General features: G+C 38.4%; 1 protein-coding gene across 7 annotated transcripts in view; it reads right to left on the bottom strand.

The window, feature by feature from the left end:
• znf423 (zinc finger protein 423) overlaps positions 1–22484 on the bottom strand; it is a 401236-nt gene that overhangs the window by 251421 nt on the left and 127331 nt on the right. For 3 of the 7 annotated variants that reach the window (XM_063066903.1, XM_063066904.1, XM_063066908.1), the window contains one exon: positions 2387–2608. In XM_063066903.1, coding sequence (XP_062922973.1) covers positions 2387–2608 — 222 coding nt within the window. The remainder of the gene's footprint in view (positions 1–2386; positions 2609–22484) is intronic. The other 4 variants (XM_063066905.1, XM_063066909.1, XM_063066906.1 and 1 more) reach the window with 2 other exon arrangements.

Genomic DNA, 22484 nt, shown 5'->3' with positions numbered 1-22484 from the left:
ATACCCACTTGAAGCCCAGCAGATGATTTAGTTTTTAGTGGTTTCATCCATTTACCAGCACACAGTAACCGACAGGACATCATTGTATACTGGCTTCAACAGCAGAATGGTTCTTCAAAAATGACATTCATTTTTACCATGCATGAGAATGAATAAGGTATAGCTGAGAGGTTTAAAAACAAATAATCGAAGTAGGGGCAGAGTAAATGGAAATCAGCAAACTATGATGGGGAGGTCAACAAACTAAATTTTACAATGCCACATATGGAGACATTTGTACACTTACGAATACTGACCCTAAATGCAGGGCCTGAATAATAAAAGACATTTCAACTAACAGGAGAACAACTAAACAACAGAAGGTGCAAAAGCAGAAGAATACAGGACCTCAGAAGATCATGGGACTGGAGAAGGTTACAGAAACAGAAGAGATGAAACAATGTAAAGATTTGAATTGTTACTGGTGCAAGCACTAATGCAAAAGTCAGCAAGCGTAAGGGTGAATGTGGGTTGGTGACAGCGAGCATATGAGCAGCAAAGATTTGGAAGTTAATAGAAAGTGAAGAAAGTATGAGAAGCCAGGCAGTAATGGAATAGTCAAATATGAGTGCAACAATGACAAGAACAAAGGTTTTGGCAATCAATCCTCAGTAGTAAATAGAGTTATTGAGACATTTCTGAAGATGGACTGGCTATGAAGTCAGAAGCCCACTTCAGGATCAAAAAAGATGCCAAGGTCCCAACTACAATATTTGTCAGGGAGAGGGATGGCTAAGACACAAGAGTTTTTGGCAGATATTAAAGGAAATCACTTGAGATTTATATTTGTTCCACCAGCACTAGATATCAGACAACTAATCAAAGGCAAAGGATAAAATGAGGCACTGGTGAGGGTGACCCAACACCCATGTAACTTAGCACAATTTTTAAACAAAATTGTGGAGAGATAGCAAATAGTAAGAAATAGAAGACCAAAATGAATCTGGTTTATAATGGTCTGAGACTAGGAAGCCACAAGTCATCACTGCTCTGGCTTTGAATCAATCAGTGGGAACTAGACAATGGCAGTTTCATCTGATGGACCGGTATTTGAAATGCACAGTGGACAAAGGATACACACTAATCTACAAGATGTCATGGTTTTAGTGTATGAAGATACCAGTTGTAGCCTTTTAAGGGTCATTCCCACACTGCAGATAGGTAATAAAAATCTAATTGGCTGTCTTCAAAGTAAGTTGGAAACAATGTATCCAGAATGTTTTGAGCAAAAATGGACCAGTTGTTCGTCAATACAGAGGGGTCTTAAGTGTGTTTATGGTGAGTGGGCTTATGAATGCAGGTTTGAAGAAATGGTGAACAGCACCTAAAGAAAGGGATTACTTATCAATGTCAGTAACATAGAAGCTAGGGAATAGGGAAAAGATCTTATAGACAAGTTGAATTTGATACGAGGACATGAGAAGTACAAGTTTGAGACTTAGCTAGTAAAATCCTTGGGAAATTTGACTTGGGAGGGGGATGGGGGGCTTGGGAAAGGGAGATAAAATGAAAACAGTTGAACAGAAGACGCCTGTCTTACTGAAGTCCATGAATTCCTTGGACTGTAGTAAGCAATTTTGACAAAAGACTGAAGGATCCAGTAGCATTTAAAGAGATTTAGCCAATAAGTGACTAAGCCAGTTGTCTGCCATGAAAGAAATTCCATTCAACATGACCTTTAATTAGGAACAACTCTCAAGAATATTGTAGTCTGATCTTGAGCAGGAATGATGCTGTTAGGTAGATATTACACCAAAAGATCTGACATAGATATCCACGACAGGGATGATATGCTGTGGAAATGATTTCATGTTTCAGAAGGTTGGTAAACAAGGGAGTCTTTGTTTAGAAAATGAAAGCAAAAGTACCCTGAATCCAATTTTTGGGTTCTCTTTTAAACATATTGTACAGTACATTAATTATGCAGACCACGTACCAGCTTATTAGTTTCTGAAAGAAATACCCACACAGATAAATTTTACACGCACGAGAGCAAATGACCACATTTTGAGTTCATGAAATTATACTACTAAGTGGTGAAACAATTTAATTTTTATTTGCATGTTTAACTAGATAACTTCTTATAGTACATTATACTATAGTGCTTCATAAAATATTCACTACTCATATCTGGTAAACTATATTCACAGACCATGCTCTTAAGAATTTCATTTAGATACAACAATCCCCATTATTAAAGTAAATTTCAATATGTTATAATTAGAATTTTAGGATAAACCCATAAATTAAAACATGTTTAGCTAAATTTGTACAAAATAATATCTAATCAGTTGTACCCAATTAACCAGTCCACCCAAGCCAGAATGCTGAGTTAATTTAACATTACCTCCAGGACAGCGATGTGCCCTATGTTCAGTCAAGTCAGCCAGTGAATCAAAGTCCTGCTGACAATTATCACAGGTGTAAATTGATTCATCTTCCATGTCTTCATCATCTTCGTTTCTCTCTTCCTGACTGGTCATGCTGTGTCTGTCTTCCAACAGTTGTCCGTCCTTGGTATCATACTCCTGGTCTCCTCCTGAGGCTCCTGCTGATGAAGCAGAAAATACTATAACTCACATAAGTGTGCTGTAGAAAGGTTTATGATATGCATTGAGATAAATATAGAAAAACAATTACAATTTAATGTTTGAGATAAAATCACAATAAATATCAGTGCAATATCTCACATTACAAACTAATCTAATCATTGTATATCCCAGTTATGACCAATGAAATGTATGTTGAAGTAAACTGAAGAAAACTGCACTATATTTTTCCACAGTAACTAATATTAAATCTATTTATAAACACAAACTGGACAGACCTTACATATTATCAAAGATAACTACTATGTTTCCAATGGACATTCTTAATTTTGACAGTTCCCTTACATAGATTACATAGGTACAAATATAGTCATTGCAATTCCATTTCAGAATATTCATGTTTTATTACAGTAGAGTGCTGTTCTTCCATTTAACAAACACGTTGCACATTTTGTAAATCACACAATGTAGATCAAAAATTGAAGCATTTACAGAACAAAGGAATACAATGGCTTGTATTTTCATAATCTCGAAATTCTAAACTATTTAAAAATGATTCAGTGAAATTAATTTTGTTGATTAAATGATGACACCTCATTTACAGGGTCATGATGATATTTTCTGATGATCCCCATTGTAAAACAATAAAACAAATAGCATTTCTAAGATTAGCAGGTTGAATTGTAGCAAAAGGATAGCATATGACTGTGAAAATTACAAAGCAAAAGGATTAAATATTAGATCCTCCTTGAAATTTAATCCAGTATGCTCCATTGATGTATAAAATCTATATGTTACAAAAATTAAAGAAAATCCCTCTGTGCTTTAAAACCAACATGATTAAGTGTTTTTCCAAGTTTCACATTGTTATCTGCTTTTGACCTCCTGGAGATCTGACCTTCATGACCTTTCTGAGCTGTCATTTGTCTGATTTGACAGGCGATTGTATCAAATGCCAAGAACACCATATGTGTGGAACTTTCAATGGATTTAATTTTCAACAACACTGTCAATAAACAATAACCACAACAGAATCTATGGCTGTTCCACAAAAAAAAACCAAAATTTTGTTTAGTCATTAAATTTATATTACAATGTTTTTGATTTAATAACTGTGCAACTTATACATAAAGATGCTAAATTCATATTAAGTTCATTACCAGACTGTTTAAATTCATTACTATTTAATTCACAGTTTTAAATACTGGAAGCTTTTAAATTGAGGATTTTCCCTTGGTGACTACATGATATACAAACAATTTTACATTCAGTATTAAAGCCTCTTATGAAGATCCTAACAATCTCACGGTCTACTTTTATTAAAATGTACCAATTAGGGCAGCTTTTTAAAAAATGTTTCTGTTGTGCTAAATACATTAGCAATGCAACATGAGCATACAATGTGAAAGTTGTCAATAAACTGGGAAACTGATCACTACACAGAATATACTAAGGTAAGTGCAGCATAAAAAGTAATATCCACCACATTTTGTTAAGAAAGCTACCCTCAGATTGGTTTCTGAATCCACACAGCAGCATTACAAACCTAATAGTATTACACGCAAGCAACTTCATAACAAAATTTCATTTCACGTTTCCTGTTTCCCAAATTCTCTGAACAAAAATGACCTTCCTTCAGGTTTTGTTATGGTGAGAATATTTCCAAAAACCATGTTTCATAACAGTACCCTCTGACAATCAGTACATGCACAATAAGCTAAGATTTTTTTGAGAAAAGTGAATGTTTGACATTCTTTTTGGTAAGGATGAACGAATCAATAGTGACATTTTAGAAGGAAATGATCATGGCATTTTATTGCATTCCACTATTGAAATAATTAGCACTTAATACACAACATATTAAAACGGTGTGAGTAGGATCAGCTGAGGGAATGATGCAGATAATCCATGACAAATCTAGAAGTCTGAAAGCAATACAAGAGATAGCATAGTCAGTGGGGTGTTTCGATGGATAGATGGACAGATAAATCGTTTATTAAAGGCCAGTCTGGGTCATTTAGATAGATTCATATTGGGAATTATAAAAAGAATCCTTATTTAGCAACGGCTCTGGAAAGAATGAAGTGCTCCTGGGTTTGAAAGAAAACAGTCCTGGACACATTTTAAATATATGAAATGTTACTGAGCCAAAAGTTGATGACAGAAGTAATAGCAAGTTCATGGTGCTTGCCCGTAATAATGGATTTAAAAAAAACATTTTGTGCCTCTCATTGCAAGTCAAAAAAGAGTTGTAAAATTTGCTCTGCATGCCATTAGTTTGAAATCTAGCAAAGAGCATGTAGAAATTACAGCCGATGCATTGTAAAACAAAATCTTACTGCTGGACATGTTGGCTGCTATCTCATAGTGTAACGGACCTTCTTTTGTGATAGCTTATGTTTCGAACAGACTTTCACTTCAAACAGGTTAGTAATTAAAACTAATTATTCTTTTCATGCAACATCAACTTTACATTAAAGATGTGTTCAACTTAAAAATTATAAAATGGAAAAGTTTACAAAATTTTCTAGCATCTGCAGAATCTCTTGCGTTGATCATACTAAAGTAAGTACTGAAGAAGAATTTTTTAAATTAACAGAAAGCAGATAGAAAATTGCTTCACTGCAAAATTCTCATTGGCTAATAACTAGCTTGTAAACAGGATCGTCATATTTCATTTGCTGTGAACTGACATAAAATATACATTCTCTATGTGTATGCAACAGCTGCCTTTAGATCCTGAACATGTACAAATTAAAAATCAATCAGAACTCCGAGCAGGAAGCGGCCTTAGTTTAAATGTCTATATGTCATATCCTAAAGGTATGCAATTTAGTCCTATTTTAATAAACATTTAAATTAGATATTCAATCTGTCACTTCACGGTTTCAGTAGCCAGACAAGTTCTTATATTTCATTGGTTAAGATCAGAGTATTGCCAGTCATTCACCAAAATCCCAAATGCTCCGGTGACCTTGCCACACCATTATAAATTTATGCCCTGCAATTTGCATCACAAAATCAGCCAGAGCTAAAGATGAAGAAATAAAACCCAATGCACAACATAAATGTAACTCTCCAGCAAATTCTGGACAATTGTTTAATTAAGCTTCATTATCTTCATGTTCATACTGTAAATTATGTTATTACAGCATTTATTTACAGCAATAAATCCTCATCTTAAAACTATCAAAAAGCATCTGGAACAATTTCATCTACTTCTTACTATTGTACCTCACTGTCAATTCTTTTGTGGGTTTTTTTGAAATTGCTTATTGATAGTTTTCATTAGCACTTCCTAGGTGTTGATTGGTATCTGCTATGCCTATTTAGTTGTGATTTATCACTGTTTTATGAACGAGGAATTTCAACCAATCAAGTTCAAAGCTATCACAGTAATTTGCATGAGCTAATATGTGACAGCCAAGTCCAACACATTGGATCTAATGAACAAAGCACACAAATGCTTTATGTATACATAGATAGATTTGGCTCATAAAAAATTATTATTTTTTTAAATGTGCAGAAATTATGACCCATATGAATGAGACAAATTTAATTTGTCTGTCAACAAAATTTCCTGAAACATGTAGTGACGGTATGCAAATTATACCTCTAATTTTTCACCTGCTCCCTGCAGTTTTCAAAATAGTACACAGTTTCTCTACGAAACCTATGCCAGGGTAGGATTTATCAGTCAGTGTAGAGTTGCAAGATACTAATCCAACAATGTACAGTAACAGACACACCCTGGGCCACTTCAACAAAAATCTGGCCTGAACAACAAACCAATGTAAATCTTTACAGGTATGCTGTTTCAAATAAACTACTCATTCTTAATAAGAATTTCACAAAGTACAGAACCGGACATCACTCTTGAGCTTACACCACTGAGACCATTCAGTATCAGCACTACGTTTCTGATTCCAACAGGCTTCACTCAAATGGCAAATGCTCTGGTTGCTGATTACTGCTGATTTTGTGTTTTGTTTCACATGTGGCTACAGGAAATATAATAGGATTTTAAAATTATGGTTAACCTTCAATCCTGTTTCAGGAATAAACATATAAATTGCTAAAATACATTAAATCTTTACAATGAAATTGCTTACAAAATGAAAAAGGACTTTGTTCCCTTTACTTTTGAAACTTGTACAGAAAAGGCATAATGTCTGGAGTTTAATCAAATCAATAAAGCAGCCACAGAACAAACTGTCAAGTAACAAGTTTGTTTTGCCAGCTAAATAAACCTATTAGAGAGTTTGCTATTTTCAGTCCTTTGTTCCGAATCATAATTTTCTAATATTTGTAACCATGGCAAATGCATGCAAGATTTCCAGCACAGCTTGAAAAATCATCAAGCTCCTAACCTTACTATATATTTAAAAATAAAATTGTTGTTGGCTTATGCACTGGAATTCTTTAACCTATTAAAAGGGAAACATCTCGAATGTAACCTGCCTTCATTTACTTCTTAAGTATTATACTTCATCCATAAATGGTGTTCATTTTGATATGAACAGTTGAGAGTAAGTTTGGCTTGTTCAAACATTTCTCTAAGTGATAACAATTTTCTTTTCCATACCATTAAAAATGAATATAAATCAACAGGAAGATCTCAAAGTACAAAATTAATTAGAATGGGCTTCCATGAGAATATTCAATTGTGATCAGATGCGTCATGCTTAAAGGCTGACATTACAGAATAGTAGTAAGACATGCTGCACTATTTTAGGATAAAACAGTGGCCTGGATTTATGTTAGTAATGACAGAAAGACCATCAACAGTTGCTGCCGCAACCTTGGGAAACAGATAGCGATTTCTCCACACTGAGTAGAGTTCAATGGAAAAATCATGAAATTCATTTCAATGATTCAGCCCCCTTCACAAACTGGCTTCCACCAATAAAACTGAAGGAAGTCATTTGAATTAGCATAAGTTGAAGACATTGCTCTGCTTTGATCGCAAAATAACCTGAAAAAAATCTTGCTTTGTTGCAAAATTAATTTCGGCGTTTCCGCTATGTCATAATCACAGATTTGAAAACATCAACTTAAAAATTCTGTGTATCTGCTGTAAACTATTTTACACAAATATTTCAAAACAAAAGAAATGTGAAGTACACTCTTCAATGTGATAGGCTGCTCAGCTCCCTGGCAATATTACAGCTGCTAGACGCCAGTGGACAACCTCAAATGGAAACTGATAGTTCCTTTTGAATTGATTTCTTCAGATCTTGAGTGGTATTGTTTTGTAAACTTTAATCCCTCACTCTGTTGAGTGGATGCACAGAACTCTGAATCACCAGTACAGCAAAAGCAAAGAACTTCCCAGTTTCTGATGAACAAGTAATGCCAACGTGCTCTTTTGAACCCTCAAGTCAAAACCGAAAAACTTACATTACCAGTTCACGCTGTACTCATTTAAGGTGCAGGTCACTCTCAAAACTGAGAACAAACCCCTTCTTCTCAAACCAAGTCAGCCTTGATGTTGGTAGTAAAGAGCCAAGGATTGCAACACCTTAATTATTCTGTTTAATATTGTTAGAATCATGTATCTTATGAGAAAACAGCACTAAACTTCTTAATTTTGAAGAGTTCTGGGAAACAGGGTATAAAGAATCTAAGTGAGATCATCACCAAGAGGACTACCCCTCTAGATTCCACTATTGAGTCACTGACAGGTCAATGGTATCTAGGTCAGATACTGGATCGTCGATACACAAGTGAGATGCTCTTCCCTTCACAAGATTTGGGCTGAATGGGTACTTAAAGTATGGAGTCTTCAGTCTTCAGGAATTTAGCAAGGCTTTTGACAGGGTCCTAAATGTATACATGCCATTCCCAAATAACAAATGAATTCTCTTTTTGCAGACATCCACAAATCTATTTTGTTTCCAAGTTAGAAAATACACAAAAATTGTATGTTAAGATAAGCATACTTTCACAGCATTTTAACAAATGACATCAAAAGCATACAAGAATAGTAAAGAAAAATAACTGTTACTAAAATGGCGGTGGGGGGGGGAGGGAAAACTAGCTCTGCCACTTATCAAAACAAGTGCGTGCAGCTAAATCTGATTTTGAACTTAATAATATTTTGCAAGTTCGTGCATATGTCAGAGTGTCCAAAGTTGGGCATTTGTAACCCAGGGGCAGGATATATGGCAAACTGCAGTACTGTGCAAAAGACTTGAGCACATGTAAAAATAAATCTGTAAAACGAAGATGCTTTCAAAAAAATAATGAAAAGTTTCTAAATTTCAAATAATTTACTATGAAGAGCAGCAAACAGTAAAAAACCTAAATCAAATCAATACTTATGTGACACCCCCCCCCGCCCTTAAAACTATATCAAACCTCTTAAAATTGCATGACGGTATACTTATAAGAAAATCAGCTAGTAGGTTGTTCCAAGCATCTTGGAGAACTTGCCACAGTTCTTCTGCAGACTTTGGCTCTCTCAGTTGCTTCTGTCTCTCCAGGTAATCCCAGGCAGCCTCGATGATGCTGAGATCAGGACTCTGTGGAGGCCATACCATCTGTTGCAGAACTCCTTGTTCTCCTTTTCACTGAAGATAGTTCTTTATGACCTTGGCCGTGTGTTTGGTGTCATTGTCCTGCTGCAGAATGAAGTTCAGACTGATCAGGCCCATCCCTGATAGTATAGTGTGATGGATGAGAATCTGCTTGTACTTCTCAGCATTAAGGATTCCATTAATTGTGACCAGATCACCAACCTGATTTGCAGAAAAGCTGCCCCAAACCTGCAGGGAAAACCTCCATCATCCTTCACTGTTGGCTGCAGGCACTCATCCATCTAGTCCTCTCCAGCTCTTCTACAAACTGCCTCCTGTTTGAGCCAAAATTTCAAGTTTTGACTCATCAGTCCAAAGCACCTGCTGCCATTGTTCAACATCCCAGTCCTTGTGTTGTGCGCAGGTAAGTCTCATGGTTTTTTGGCAGTGACTCTTCTATGAAGGCCACTTCTGACAAGGTTTCTCCAGACTATAGAGGGCTCTACTGTGTTGCAGTGGTTTCTGTGAATTCAGAGCTGATAGCAGGTTTAGAAGGGACATCCATTTGATGTATCACTCATTTGCTGCACTCAGTTTCCATGGTCAACCATTGTGTTACTGGTCCTCAGCCTTGCTTTTTTTTTGTGCTTCTTCGGAAGAACTTCGGCACATCTTGAAACTCCCGTCTACCGCAAAATTTCTGCTTGGGAGAGACCTTGCTGTTGCAGGATGACTACCTTGTGTCCAGTTGCTAGGCTAACTCTTGCAGTGGTGTAAGAATCGACGATTTGAAGGTTAAACTGTCACATCTGTGACACCTCACCTTTTAGCTTGGTTGTCCTTCACCCAGTTTGATTCCTTCTACACCAGTTTCAGTTAATCAGTTTAGCTCATTGAACTCATTGTCATTGATCATTAGTATCTGTTTGTTGTCTTTGTTTAATCATGTACTGGGCCACAAAGTAATCAGGGTTTTATTTTAAAAGTGGTCTGTTACTTAATATATTGCTTTCGTTAACAAAATACAAAAATTTCTCTAATTTTTTTGGAAAATGAACATTTGGAAATCTAAAATATATTCTTTTCTGACACATTAATAGAGAAAACAAAAAATAAACATCTAAAACAAGATTTATATTAAAAAAAATCAAGGGTGCCTAAGAATTTAGCACAGTACTGTGGTACAGTGACAGCAATCAATGTGCTCCGCAGCAGTTTGTCCACATTGTGTCGTATATTTTGATGGTTCAGAGCTAAAAGTAGGGAGCATGATTAAGAAATTTGCATATGGTAATGGAAATACTGTGGTGTCAATAGTAAGGACCAAAATTTTAGTATAGAGGAAAATACAGACAGTTTTGTCAGCTTGACAGAAAAGCAGCAAGTGAAAATTCACCTTAGTCCATATCTAAGCTGAGCGTAAATTGATGATCATTTATAAAATAGCTCAAGATGGCAAAATTAAGGATGACTGCAAGATTCATCTGTGAGAGCCAGGGACTACAATGAGTGGCCTCAAACAAAGCAAAAAAGGCTCTCCCCTCAAATTTTATTCACCTATATAATGACTTTGGACTTTGTTGACATATTCATTTGAACATTGCTTGAAACAAAATTACTCATGTCATTCCACGTGTTTATTTATTGAAGGGCCATGTTTTTAATTTCAAGGACCTATCCTCCAGGAATTTTGCAAGAGAGTCCCAAAGGTGCTTTCTGCTAATCCCAGGATTCCAACTTGTTTAACATTAGCTCTGACCAAGTCTAATGCATGGATCAAAGAAAGCTTTTAACTCGGAATGCCTCAAAGCAATGACACAGTCTGTGCAGGAACATTACTGTAACTGAAGTGAAACAAGAAAAAAAACATTTTGCTCTTCTGAGTACAATCCCAGAGAACTGCATCAAGCTAAAACTGGCATTCACCAGAATCCCAAGTATCAAAAAAAAATCACCAACTGGAATCATGCCATCATGCACAATTCAGCCTGTTACAACTGTCAAATGAAGGTACCCTCTCAGGTTCTTTCAAACAATACTTTAATTCCTTTAAGTAGGCAGAGCAATGACATTTCCCTTGGGGTGTCCACCATTACATCCCACATCCACTAATTAACTCTGTCAGATGCAACAGATCTCCAGGTGAATGAGCAAGCAACGTATTATTTGCCAAAGATACAATTCTTACAAAATGTCTGCAACAGACACCCTCAAGACAATCTATAAAGATGTTTTTCTACCATATTATCAAGACACTATTGAAACAAAACTGGGTGACAATGAAAAATTTTCCCTCACTTCATTTTAGTTGGGCTCATGAATTATTCCTGTACAATCTTTGAAACTGGAGGATATGCAAGTTAAATCAGAGTTTTGGCCATATGCTGATTTAGTTACAATCTTCAAGGGTTAACACAAGGTTAAATGCCTTATGCTGGCCTCTGACAATGTCTTATAATTTTATATCAAGCAAAATTTCCACATGTTCACCATAATAACTCTCAACTGATTTTCTTTTAAACTACACTTTGGAATATTCTATAGTCACTATAACCCAGAATGTCAACATTCTCCATCATGATTTTTCTGGACTCAGTTGGATTTCATTTGTGAACTGAAAAAACTGTGCTCTGGGGCACTCATGTTTCAATCCCTCAAAAGACACCTAACCTTCTAGCCCCAGTACTAAGACCCCAAAGCCATTTGACAGTTCTCAGTGCTGATCTCTGCAATGACTGTTGTTCCCCATTCTCATGCTGAAACAGATTTTAATCTTCCAGTGGGCTATCTGGTAGATACTGTCCACATCTGCAAGACAGCCAAGTGCACCATGTCCCAAAGAAATTGTTCATTATAGTTTCTTATTTGTTCAGTAGTTTTCACCTGTTTTTCCTTCTTCCATACAACTGAGTTACTAATATTATCCAACAGTTTTCACATTATGATGCTCTCCCTCTGTTTCTTCAAATTGGATTCAGGTGTCTGCTGAATTATTGTAGACATTTTAGACATAACTACTTAGCCTATGGAATCTTTTGACTTCCAATTCACAAAAAAAAAAGATTTGGCAATATTTTTCTGCATTCATGAGTTTCCAAAATGTATGCATTCTATAACCACATTTCATGTTCCAACCGGCCCCAAGCTTCATGTGTATTTATTATCATTACCTCTCCAAATACCTTAGCTTCTCCAAGTTACTCAAACTTGTTTCAAAGGTTTTGCTTTTTATATATATAAAGTTTCCATCTCTTGGTAGTTATTTTAACAGGTCCCCATTTAGAATCTGACAAGCCAAGCAAGAACCAACTTAATTTCTTTATGACTTCAGCTGCAGAGGCAAATAAAATTTTGGCCACATCATCAGTCATCAGGTCCACCCTGTTGGACGTTACATAGGCTTCACTGCCATCAATATCCTTCTTCTGGCTGAATGCCTTGCCCTCTACACAATTGGAAAGCAAAAGAAGTGCCAAGCTATTCACAACTCTATGATCGATTACCATGCTGCTCTGAACCCCATGCCGATGCCATGTAATTGGTTGTAATATGTCAAGTCATTTGTTGTGAGAGCTATAGATTTGCAACTCGGTCCTCAGGATAACATCCTAATTGTATCACATGTCCTATAATTTGTTGACTAGGTCAGCTGTGCAGTATTTTAGCTTGAGTTTGTTCCCTCCTCTGAAAATAAAATCACGCTGCAGATCAGCATACCTACAGAATAGCTGGATAGAATTAAATCATTGTGAACTAACCTACTCCTGACTCTGCACAGTTCTTTAATGTATGCATATTTGTTTTGAATTAGTCAGTCATTCTCCAAGCTAAAACTGTGGGATGAGAACTTTTGTTTGCTTCCATTGCAAAAAATATTACCGTTTTAACTATTTTGGGCTTCCTTGAAAGCTTCGTTCAATCCATACAGCACAAGAAAGTAAAAAAATAATTGACAAAATGAGAAATGACTATTTGTCAAGTTTGACCATTAATACAAAAGCACATCACTGGAAATAACAGAAACTAGTCATTCAGAACAAATTTATTCAGCCCATCCTTTCTCATCTTTGCCCAACATCTTAAAATAACAAACAACATAATAACAGTAGCAATAGGTCGGTCAAATTTAAGCAACTACCAACAATCTAGTTTAACAGAGGAAATAACGTCTCTTTCAGCAAACCTAGCTGGTCACCTTCTGCCCATCTTGTCTCACTCAACATGGTAATGTCAAATATGAACAATCCGTTTCCTGGACTACGACAGCAGGTCTGTCACCCTTGAGGCCATACATTAGAGCCCTGACATTTCAGATTCCAAACCTCAGGATGAAGAGTGGAGGTATGTGCCTGTGCATTCTCTGAACACTAGATGGTCATTTCACACCAGGTACCACACAGATTTGACAGAGCAAGAACTTGGTCCAATGGCAAACAGCTGGAAGACGACTGAATACGAGGCTTTGCTGCTTGCTTGCAAGTTGCTCTCAGTACTTACACATATACATTCATGAACCATGAACATACATACTCCAGATTCAGAGTCAAATGTCCTTGTTTACTGCTTCTTCCTTGCCTCCCCACACCCTGCAACATGACTGCATGATTTCTGTCATCTTCTATCCATCTTCCTGAATCAAAGAACAAGGCAGTTTGCACACCACCTTCTGGATTGGTAATTCTATGAAGAACAGTATTCTTAAGTTGGAGCTTTGACTTCAACAATGATCATCCTTTATAGGATGCATAAATATTTCATGATCTTTTAGTTCATTCTAATTCAGAACTTGTACACTAGTGTTATGAACCCTTCCAACCAAATCCTGGAAATATCAAACAACTACATGACAAACTGATCCTCACTCGCAATTTAACACAGAAACATAAAAACATAGTAAAACAACAGCACAATACAGGCCCTTTGGCCCACAATCCTGTGCCGAACATCTACTTTAGAAATTACCTACGGTTACCCATAACCCTCTACTTTTCTAAACTCCATGTACCTGGGATCCCACGTCTCCTTACTTTTTCAATAACCCTTGCCCCTTGCATGGGGTACCTTATCAAATACCTTGCTGAAATCTATATACACTACATCCACTGCTCTACCTTCATCAGTGCGTTTAGTCAGATCGTCAAAAAATTCAATCAGGCTCAATAGGCATGACCTGCCTTTGACAAAGCCATGTACAGGTTTCCCCCGCCATCCGAAGGTAGAGTGTTCCTATGAAACGGTTTGTAAGCCGAAATGTTGTAAAGCGAAGAAGCAATTACCATTTATTTATATGGGAAATTTTTGTGAGCGTTTGTAGACCCAAAAATAACCTACCAAATCATGCCAAATAACACATAAAACCTAAAATAACAGTAACATATAGTAAAAGCAGGAATGATATGATAAATACACAGCCTATATAAAGTAGAAATACTTTTCCACAATCATTACTGAACTGTTCTCCGTAGCGATAATCTCATGCAAGCGCTGTCGCCAGAAAATCTCACGCAAGCGCTGTTGGCAAAAACATGCGCAAGCGCTCTCCAGTAACCTTTAAGCTATGAAGCTGCCAAATCATACCAATTAACACGTAAAAATACACAGCCTATATAAAGTAGAAATAATGTATGTACAGTGTAGTATCACTTACCGGAATTGGTTCAGTGCCGAGCACACTGATAATGGTGTGTTAGACTGAGCCGTTGGTGTTTGGGTGGTGCAGTGGCCACTCACCCTCCAGGCTGCTGAGCGATACATTGCCGCGAAGAACGCAGGGGTCCAGCGGTAGCCGGGAGGTACATAGCACATCTTTAAGAAAAAAGCCAAAACAAACATGCTAATTAATTAGGTGCCGCCCATAATTGTCAGCCCAGATCAGTGCCGATTTCCGATTGCGTCGTCTCTGATCTGGGCCAACAATTACGTGTTGGCGGCACCTAATTAATTAGCATGTTTACTTCGGCTTTTTTCTTAAAGATGTGCTGTGTGCCTCCCAGCTACCTTTGCACTCTCCGCGAATCGGAATCTGTCCGTGGCCTGGGGGTTGGGGTGGTGAGACACTGGGGTGTCATCTGGTCGCCTGTTTCCATTAGAGCAGGCAGTTCATCTTCTCCTATGACTGCCCGCCTCGATGTCGAAGGTCGAGGTTCATCGTCTGCTGTGGCTGATGTGGAAGGCTTGCTTGACTGCTGAGCCTCGCGTAGTTTTCTATCACACAGTTCTTTAATAAGGACTCAAACCATCCTGCAAATATCCCCCAAACCGACGTACCCTTTCAAAATTAAAGTCGTACTTTATCATTACTCATTCGGTTTCGATTGTTATCCTTTTTTCTTCCGATTGCATCAGCTCTTCATCTGTCAGTTCTTGGTGATGGGATGCCAAAACCTCTTCAACATCATCTTCGTCAACTTCCACAAGCCAAACTCATGTTGACCTTACTTCGTTCACCACGATCAAAACGCTTAATTATGTCTAGTCTTACCGTAAGTGTAACACCCTTACGAGCTCTTTCAGGCTTTTCCGATACCATAGAACTCATCTTGCAAATGGCTGCTCACAGGCTCGTGTTTAAGCAATGCCAGCAAGAATCCGGGGGAGAGCGGCTGCTTGGGGCGCGCTGCCTTTTATCGTGCGCTGATTTTTTATTGCGCGCTGAATTTTCTTTTCGTAACAGTGAAAACACCTTCTGAAAGCGAAAATAGGGTCCTAATGTAGGTCTTTCGTAACAGTGAGGTTTCGTAAAGCAAACGTTCGAAAAGCGGGGGACACCTGTATTCCTAATCATATTATGCCTCTCCAAATGTTCATAAATCCTGCCTCTCAGGATCTTCTCCATCAACTTAACAACCACGGAGTAAGACACACTGCTCTATAATTTCCTGGGCTATCTCTACTCCCTTTCTTGAATAAGGGAATAACATCTGCAACCCTCCAATCCTTTGGAACCTCTCCCGTCCCCATTAATGATGCAAAGATTATTGCCAGAGGCTCAGCAATCTCGTCCCTTGCCTCCCACAGTAGCCGGGGGTACATCTCATCCGGTCCTGGTGACTTATCCAACTTGATACTTTCCAAAAGCTCCAGCGCATCCTCTCTCTTAATGTCTATAAGCTCAATCTTTTCAGTCCGCTGCAAGTCATCCCTACAATCACCAAGGTCCTTTTTCTGTAGTGAATACTGAAGCAAAGTATTCATCAAGTATCTCCGCTACCTCCGCTGGTTTCATACACACTTTTCCACTGCACTTGATTTGGTCCTGTTCTCTCACATCTTATCCTCTTGCTCTTCACATACTTGTAGAATGCCTTGGGGTTTTTCTTAATCCTGCTTGCCAAGGCCTTCTCATGGCCCCTTCTGGCTCTCCTAATTTCATTCTTAAGCTCCTTCCTGCTAGCCTTTTAATTTTTCTAGATCTCTATCATTACCTAGTTTTTTGAAACTTTCGTAAGCTTTTCTTTTCTTCTTGACTAGACTTTCTACAGCCTTTGTGAACCATGTTTCCTGTACCCTACTATCCTTTCCGTCTCATTGGAACGCATCTATGCAGAACTCCACGCAAATATCCCCTGAACATTTGCCACATTTCTGCCATACATTTCCCTGAGAACATCTGCTCCCAATTTATACTTCCAAGTTCCTGCTTGATAGCTTCATATTTCCCCTTGCTGCAATTAAACATTTTCCTAACTTGTCTGCTCCTATCCCTCTCCAATGCTATGGTAAAGGAGATAGAATTGTGTTCACTATCTCCAAAATGCTCTTCCACTGAGAGACCTGACACCTGACCAGGCTCATTTCCCAATACCAGATCAAGTACAGCCCCTCCTCTTGTAGGCTCATCTACATATTGTGTCAGGAAACCTTCCTGAACACACCTAACAAACTCCACCCCATCTAAACCCCTTGCTCTAGGGAGATGCCAAATGATATTTGGGAAATTAATATCTCCCATCATGACAACTCTGTTATTACACCTTTCCAGGATCTGTTTCCCTATCTACTCCTCGATATCCCTGTTACTATTGGGTGGCCTACAAAAAACACGCAGTAAAGTTATTGACCCCTTCCTGTTCCTAACTTCCACCCACAGAGACTCCATAGACAATCCTTCCATGACTTCCTCCTTTTCTGCAGCCATGACACTATCTCTGATCAGTGGTGCCACGCTCCACCTCTTTTGCCTCCCTCCCTCCCACCATCTTTTCTGAAACATCTAAAGCCTGGCACTCGAAATAGCCATTCCTGTCCCTGAGCCATCCAAGTCTCTGTAATGGCCACAACATCATAGCTCCAAGTACTGATCTACGCTCTCAGCTCATCTACTTTGTTCATGATACTCCTTGCATTAAAATAGACACATCTCAAACCATCAATCTGAGTGTGTCCCTTCTCTATCACCTGCCTATCCCTCCCTCTCATGCTGCCTACAAGCTTTCTCTATTTGTGAGCAAAACCGCCCCTTCCTCCGTCTCTTCAGTTCAGCTCCCACCTTCCAGCAATTTAAAGTCCACTGTGGTTAAAGTACAAATGACAAGGAGGGAGATGGCTTCAAGAACCTTATGAAGATACATTATGCATTAACTCATCAGCCACTTCTATGTTAAAGCACCTTTAACCCCATTGTGCAAGTAAACTATCAGTCCAAGGTTATCACCAATGCTGCCCAACAGCAAGTCACAAAGGCTATTTGACAGCAAAAAACAATAAGATCTCACGTTCATATGCTTCAGTACTGAAGCTCTAAAACTTGGCAGTGAAGAACTTCAATCACAAATTTACAACTTAATTTCTGGGAAAAGAAAAATATGACTCAGGGACTTCAGAGACACACTAAGTGTGACAATCTGCCAAAAAAAAGGTAAATCTGATTGCAGTACAGTATCTGTTGTTTGCCAGAGGGAAAATCATCACCAAGATTCTCCTCACAAATTTCTTCCAAGGGTCAAAGAGTTGTACTTTGGACTGTTGCATGGATTCCATCCATCTGTCAGTAATCAACTGGAGTAGGGTTAAATTTCAATGGGATGAGAATGGAATTGGCCCGGGTAAATAGCGACTGCATCGTGGCAAATGGAATACAATCTGGAGAACAGTAAAATAATACACTTTGGGGGGTCAAACTTGAAGGCAGAGTACAAGGTTTCTTAGCACTGTGGAGGAGCAGAAGGATCTTGGGGTCCATGTCCATTGATCCCTCAAAGATGCTGTGCAAGTTGACAGAGTTGTTAAGAAGGCACACATTGGGCCGGCTGGTGGCGCAATGACATCGGCGCTGGACCCGGGAGCGGAGGTTCCCAGGTTTGAAACCAGTCAGGTCCGCTCCCGAGTACGCTTTCCATCCGTGCTGTGTTGAGAGTCGAGATCGCAACTCGACCTTGTAAAAAATAAAAGGGAAAATACTGCGAAAAATGTCTGTGTGAGGAGTGGCGGGCCGCACAGTCTCTCTCTCTCTCGTTCCGCGTCTTGTAAAAAGCCATGAAAAAGACATCATCACGGACACACACAGACGCGCACGCACAGACTCGCACGCACGCAGGCACACGCCAAAAAAAGGTACATGTTATGTTGGCCTTCATCATCGGGCATTGAGTTCATGAACCGCGGGGTAATACTGAATCTCTGGTTAGGCCACAATTAGCATTGTGTTAGCATCTTGTCAGCTCATTACAGGAAGGATGTGGAAATTGTAGAGAGAGTGCCGAGGAGATTTACCAGGATGCTGCTGAGTTTAGTGAATATGTCTCGTAAGGAGAGATTGAGCAACCTTCGGCTTTTCTCTTTGGAACAAAGTAGGAAACAAGGTGACTTGATAGAGATGTCGAAGATGCTAATGGGCTTCAATTGAATGGGCTGCCAACACATTTATCCCAAGACAGCAATGGCTCATATGAGAGGGCATAATTTTTTAGGTGATTGGAGGAAAGTATAGGAGAATGTCAGTGGTAGGATTTTTACATGTAAGTACATGGAATGCATTGCCATGAGTGGTGTCATAGGCAGATACATTAGGACATTTAAGAGACTTTTAGAGAGGCACATGAATGAATGAAAACTGGAGGGCTATGAGAGAGGGAAGCGTTAAGATTGATCTTGGAGTTGGTTAAAAGATCAGAGGCTACAGGGCCTGTACTGTGCTATACTGATCTATATTCTATGTATGCTGGGAAACAAAAGTGTACTTAAATAATGGGAGGCAAATCAGGTGAAAACATATTAGCTAAAGTCCAGGTAAATTCCCATGAGCGAGAAAGATGAGCGAACACTGTGGTCAGAGCTTCCAGGCTGACCAAAAGGATGGAGGGAAAATAAGGCAGGGACAACAGGAGCAAAGGCTGTCAGCACAATTGGGAATCAGGCTGCTAACAGGAAGTTCAGAAGGAAATGTAAAAAATGAAATGAGAGGCTAACATCATGAGAAAATACTGAAAATTTAAAAAAGGAATTCAAATATATTCCACAGGTATATAAACAGGAAAAGCATTACAAGAGAAGCAGGTTAATCAAAGCCCAAAATGAGCACTTCACAAAGTCCTCAGACTGGAAAATGATGCTACTGGAGTCTCAGCAACAGAAAATGGAAGTGAGATTTGGGAGAAGTCAAAAATTAATATGGGGAAGAAAGGTGAATTGTAGTTAAAGCAGATAAATCGTTAATTCTGGTAAGCTTCACCCTTGTCAGAAATGCTGATCATAATTTCTCAAACAACTATACATTCAGGGGTGGTACACGTGTTATGGAAAATTGCAAAGGCTATATACCAGTGACACTGCCCATAAGGCAATAGCAAACCACTTCTGTAGAAAAACTTGCCAAGAACAACCATGGTTATGGATAAGACCATGATTGGCCACATCAAAGATCACAGCTCATAATAATGATGATATCCCAGTGAACAAAAACTGGTGAAGGGTTACACCCCTTCAGACCAGTTTGTTTAACCTTTTTAGTGGGGAAGTTCTAGAAGCAATAATCTGGGATAGACCGAGAAGTTAGTTGAACAGCATTTGAATAGCTATTAAATTGTTAAAAGAAAACCATGCCCAACTAACTTGATGGAATATTTTGTTGAAACAAGATGTCACCCAGGGAAATGTGATTCCAAAAGGCAATTGATAAAGTACCCAAAAACAAGCATAACAGAGGCTTTAGCAGCATAAATAGAAAACTAGCTAAGTAATAGAAAACTGGGAATAGTAGTGAAAGGTCATTTTTTATATAAATATTTATATTACAGTTCTGCAAGTGTCAATACTAGTACCACTGTTCTTAAAGTATTTGGACTTTAGTGGAGAAGATAAATGTTCCAAACTTGCACACAACACAAAACATAACAAACTGTGATATACTTCAGGGGCACACCGACAAGTTGGTAGAATTAGTATTGTTGCTGAGAAATGTATGAAAGTGAAATAAAAGTATTACATTATGGAATACGTAGTTTGAACCAGAGGGTACAAACCTGAAGTACAAAACCAAGACACATATACAATATGCATTAAAAATGGCAGGACCGGTTGAAAAAGCCCAATTCCAAGCACCAGATTTTAGATGCAAATGCTATGGCGGAAGAGATCAAAATGATTTCAGGGTTGAGGGAGTTAGCTACCTGGAGAGGATAGAGAGGCTAGGGTTCTCCAGCATGGAATAAGTAAAGGTTGTAAGAAAATCAACTGCAAGTATTTAAATTCATGAATGGCACAGAGAGAAATTATTCTTATTGATAAAGGGGTCAAGAAATAGGCAACCCAAAATTGATATGACAGGCAAAAGAATCCTGAGTGGCATGTGGAAAATGTCTCTGATTTGAGTCTAAATGTCTCGTTCGGAGGAAGGCTCAATTGAAGAATTCAAATATGAACTCAAAAAGTACATGAAAGGAAGAAAAATTGCAAGATTGTGGAAAGAGGGTAATAGAGTTTGACTAACAAAAATAAGGAATTTAAAGTGAGAGGAAGGAGTTTAAAGGGGATTTGAGAGGAAAGCTTTTTTTAAACACAGACTTGTTAATATCTTGAACTCACTACCAGAGGAAGCGGTCAAGTTAGATACAATCACTATACTTAAGAGATTTCGACAAGCATTTAAATAAGTAAAGCATAATATGGGCAAATGAGATTAGTGTAAATGAGCAAAAAGTCAGCATAGACATGACTGGACTGAAGGGGTCACTTCTGTACTGGACAACCCTATGACTCTCTGAATGAATTTCTCTGATAGAGAGCTGGTACAAGTTCAATGAAAAACTTCCTTCCATACTGTAATAAGGGACTATTAACTATTCGATCAATTGTTATCCTTTTCAGGAGCAGCAGCACCTTACTGAGGAAGCAGGAACACAAAGCTTTGCTGAGCTCTCCTGGACCAGATAGTTGTTCCTAAAGAACAAAGGTTACTGCTGAACATGGCCTGAGGTACACGTGGTCTACTGCGCCAACACAGTGCAGCACAACTCCACACAGCAGTACAACCTGAAAGAATGGAAGGGGATATCAAGAGGGAAGCATTCAGCTTGGTTCAATACCTACCCAGTTAGACCAAATAATTTCTTCTCCATGTAAATAACACAATAACCACTCGATGGGCCGAATGGCCTACTTCTGCTCCTTTGTCTTATGGTCTTATGGTCTAAAAGTCTCTGTTGAACAGTTTACACCACCACCCACCCATACATCAAGAGATGCGCTGCTGAGATCACATGAATCTGAAGTGCAATCTGGATTAGGGCAGATTCTGCACACAGTCTTGTGAAAATTCCAATAGCACTACAGATTTTACAAGTCTTCTCCTTTGTCAAGATGTCTCCTCTCACTATTGGGTAAGGTCCTTAACAATGTCCTTAAATCTGTATCAGAAAAGTTGATGCGTATTTTGAAACGCAGAAGGAAGAATTCAGCCTTCCCAGGACAGCAGCTCACCCCAGGCACCCAGCATGGACATCTAAATACCCCACTTAAAAAGGGCCTTAGCTTCCCTTGGCCAGAAATGAAACACCACGAGGAGGTAGGACAATTAAACCAAATAGAAAGCTATCGCAACTATACACATAAAAACACTATTCATCAGAGTCTAAGTTCTAAATTAAATTTCCTTTAAACAGAGTAGTTATGTCAAATAAAGCATTCATTTTACTTTTTATCTTAATTAAGTGAAGGGTCTTTTTGGTTGAGCACTGAGTGGAGATTCTCAAAATTGACAGACCATGAAATTAGACAGCTTATTCTTATTATAATCCAAAGCATCAGAGTAGTATTTGTAATTGAGTACCTGTGTTTTAGTGACTTGTTATCTCCATACCAATTGCCTTCATCCACCAAACAGCAGTGATTCATCGTGAGGTCAACACTGTCAAAGGAATGCTCTGAGAGCCACTGTATAAGA

The sequence above is a fragment of the Mobula hypostoma genome, chromosome 14 (genome assembly GCF_963921235.1).
Source record: "Mobula hypostoma chromosome 14, sMobHyp1.1, whole genome shotgun sequence".
In the NCBI taxonomy this organism is placed as follows: domain Eukaryota; kingdom Metazoa; phylum Chordata; class Chondrichthyes; order Myliobatiformes; family Myliobatidae; genus Mobula; species Mobula hypostoma.
This window is presented reverse-complemented; position numbering and strand designations above follow the sequence as displayed.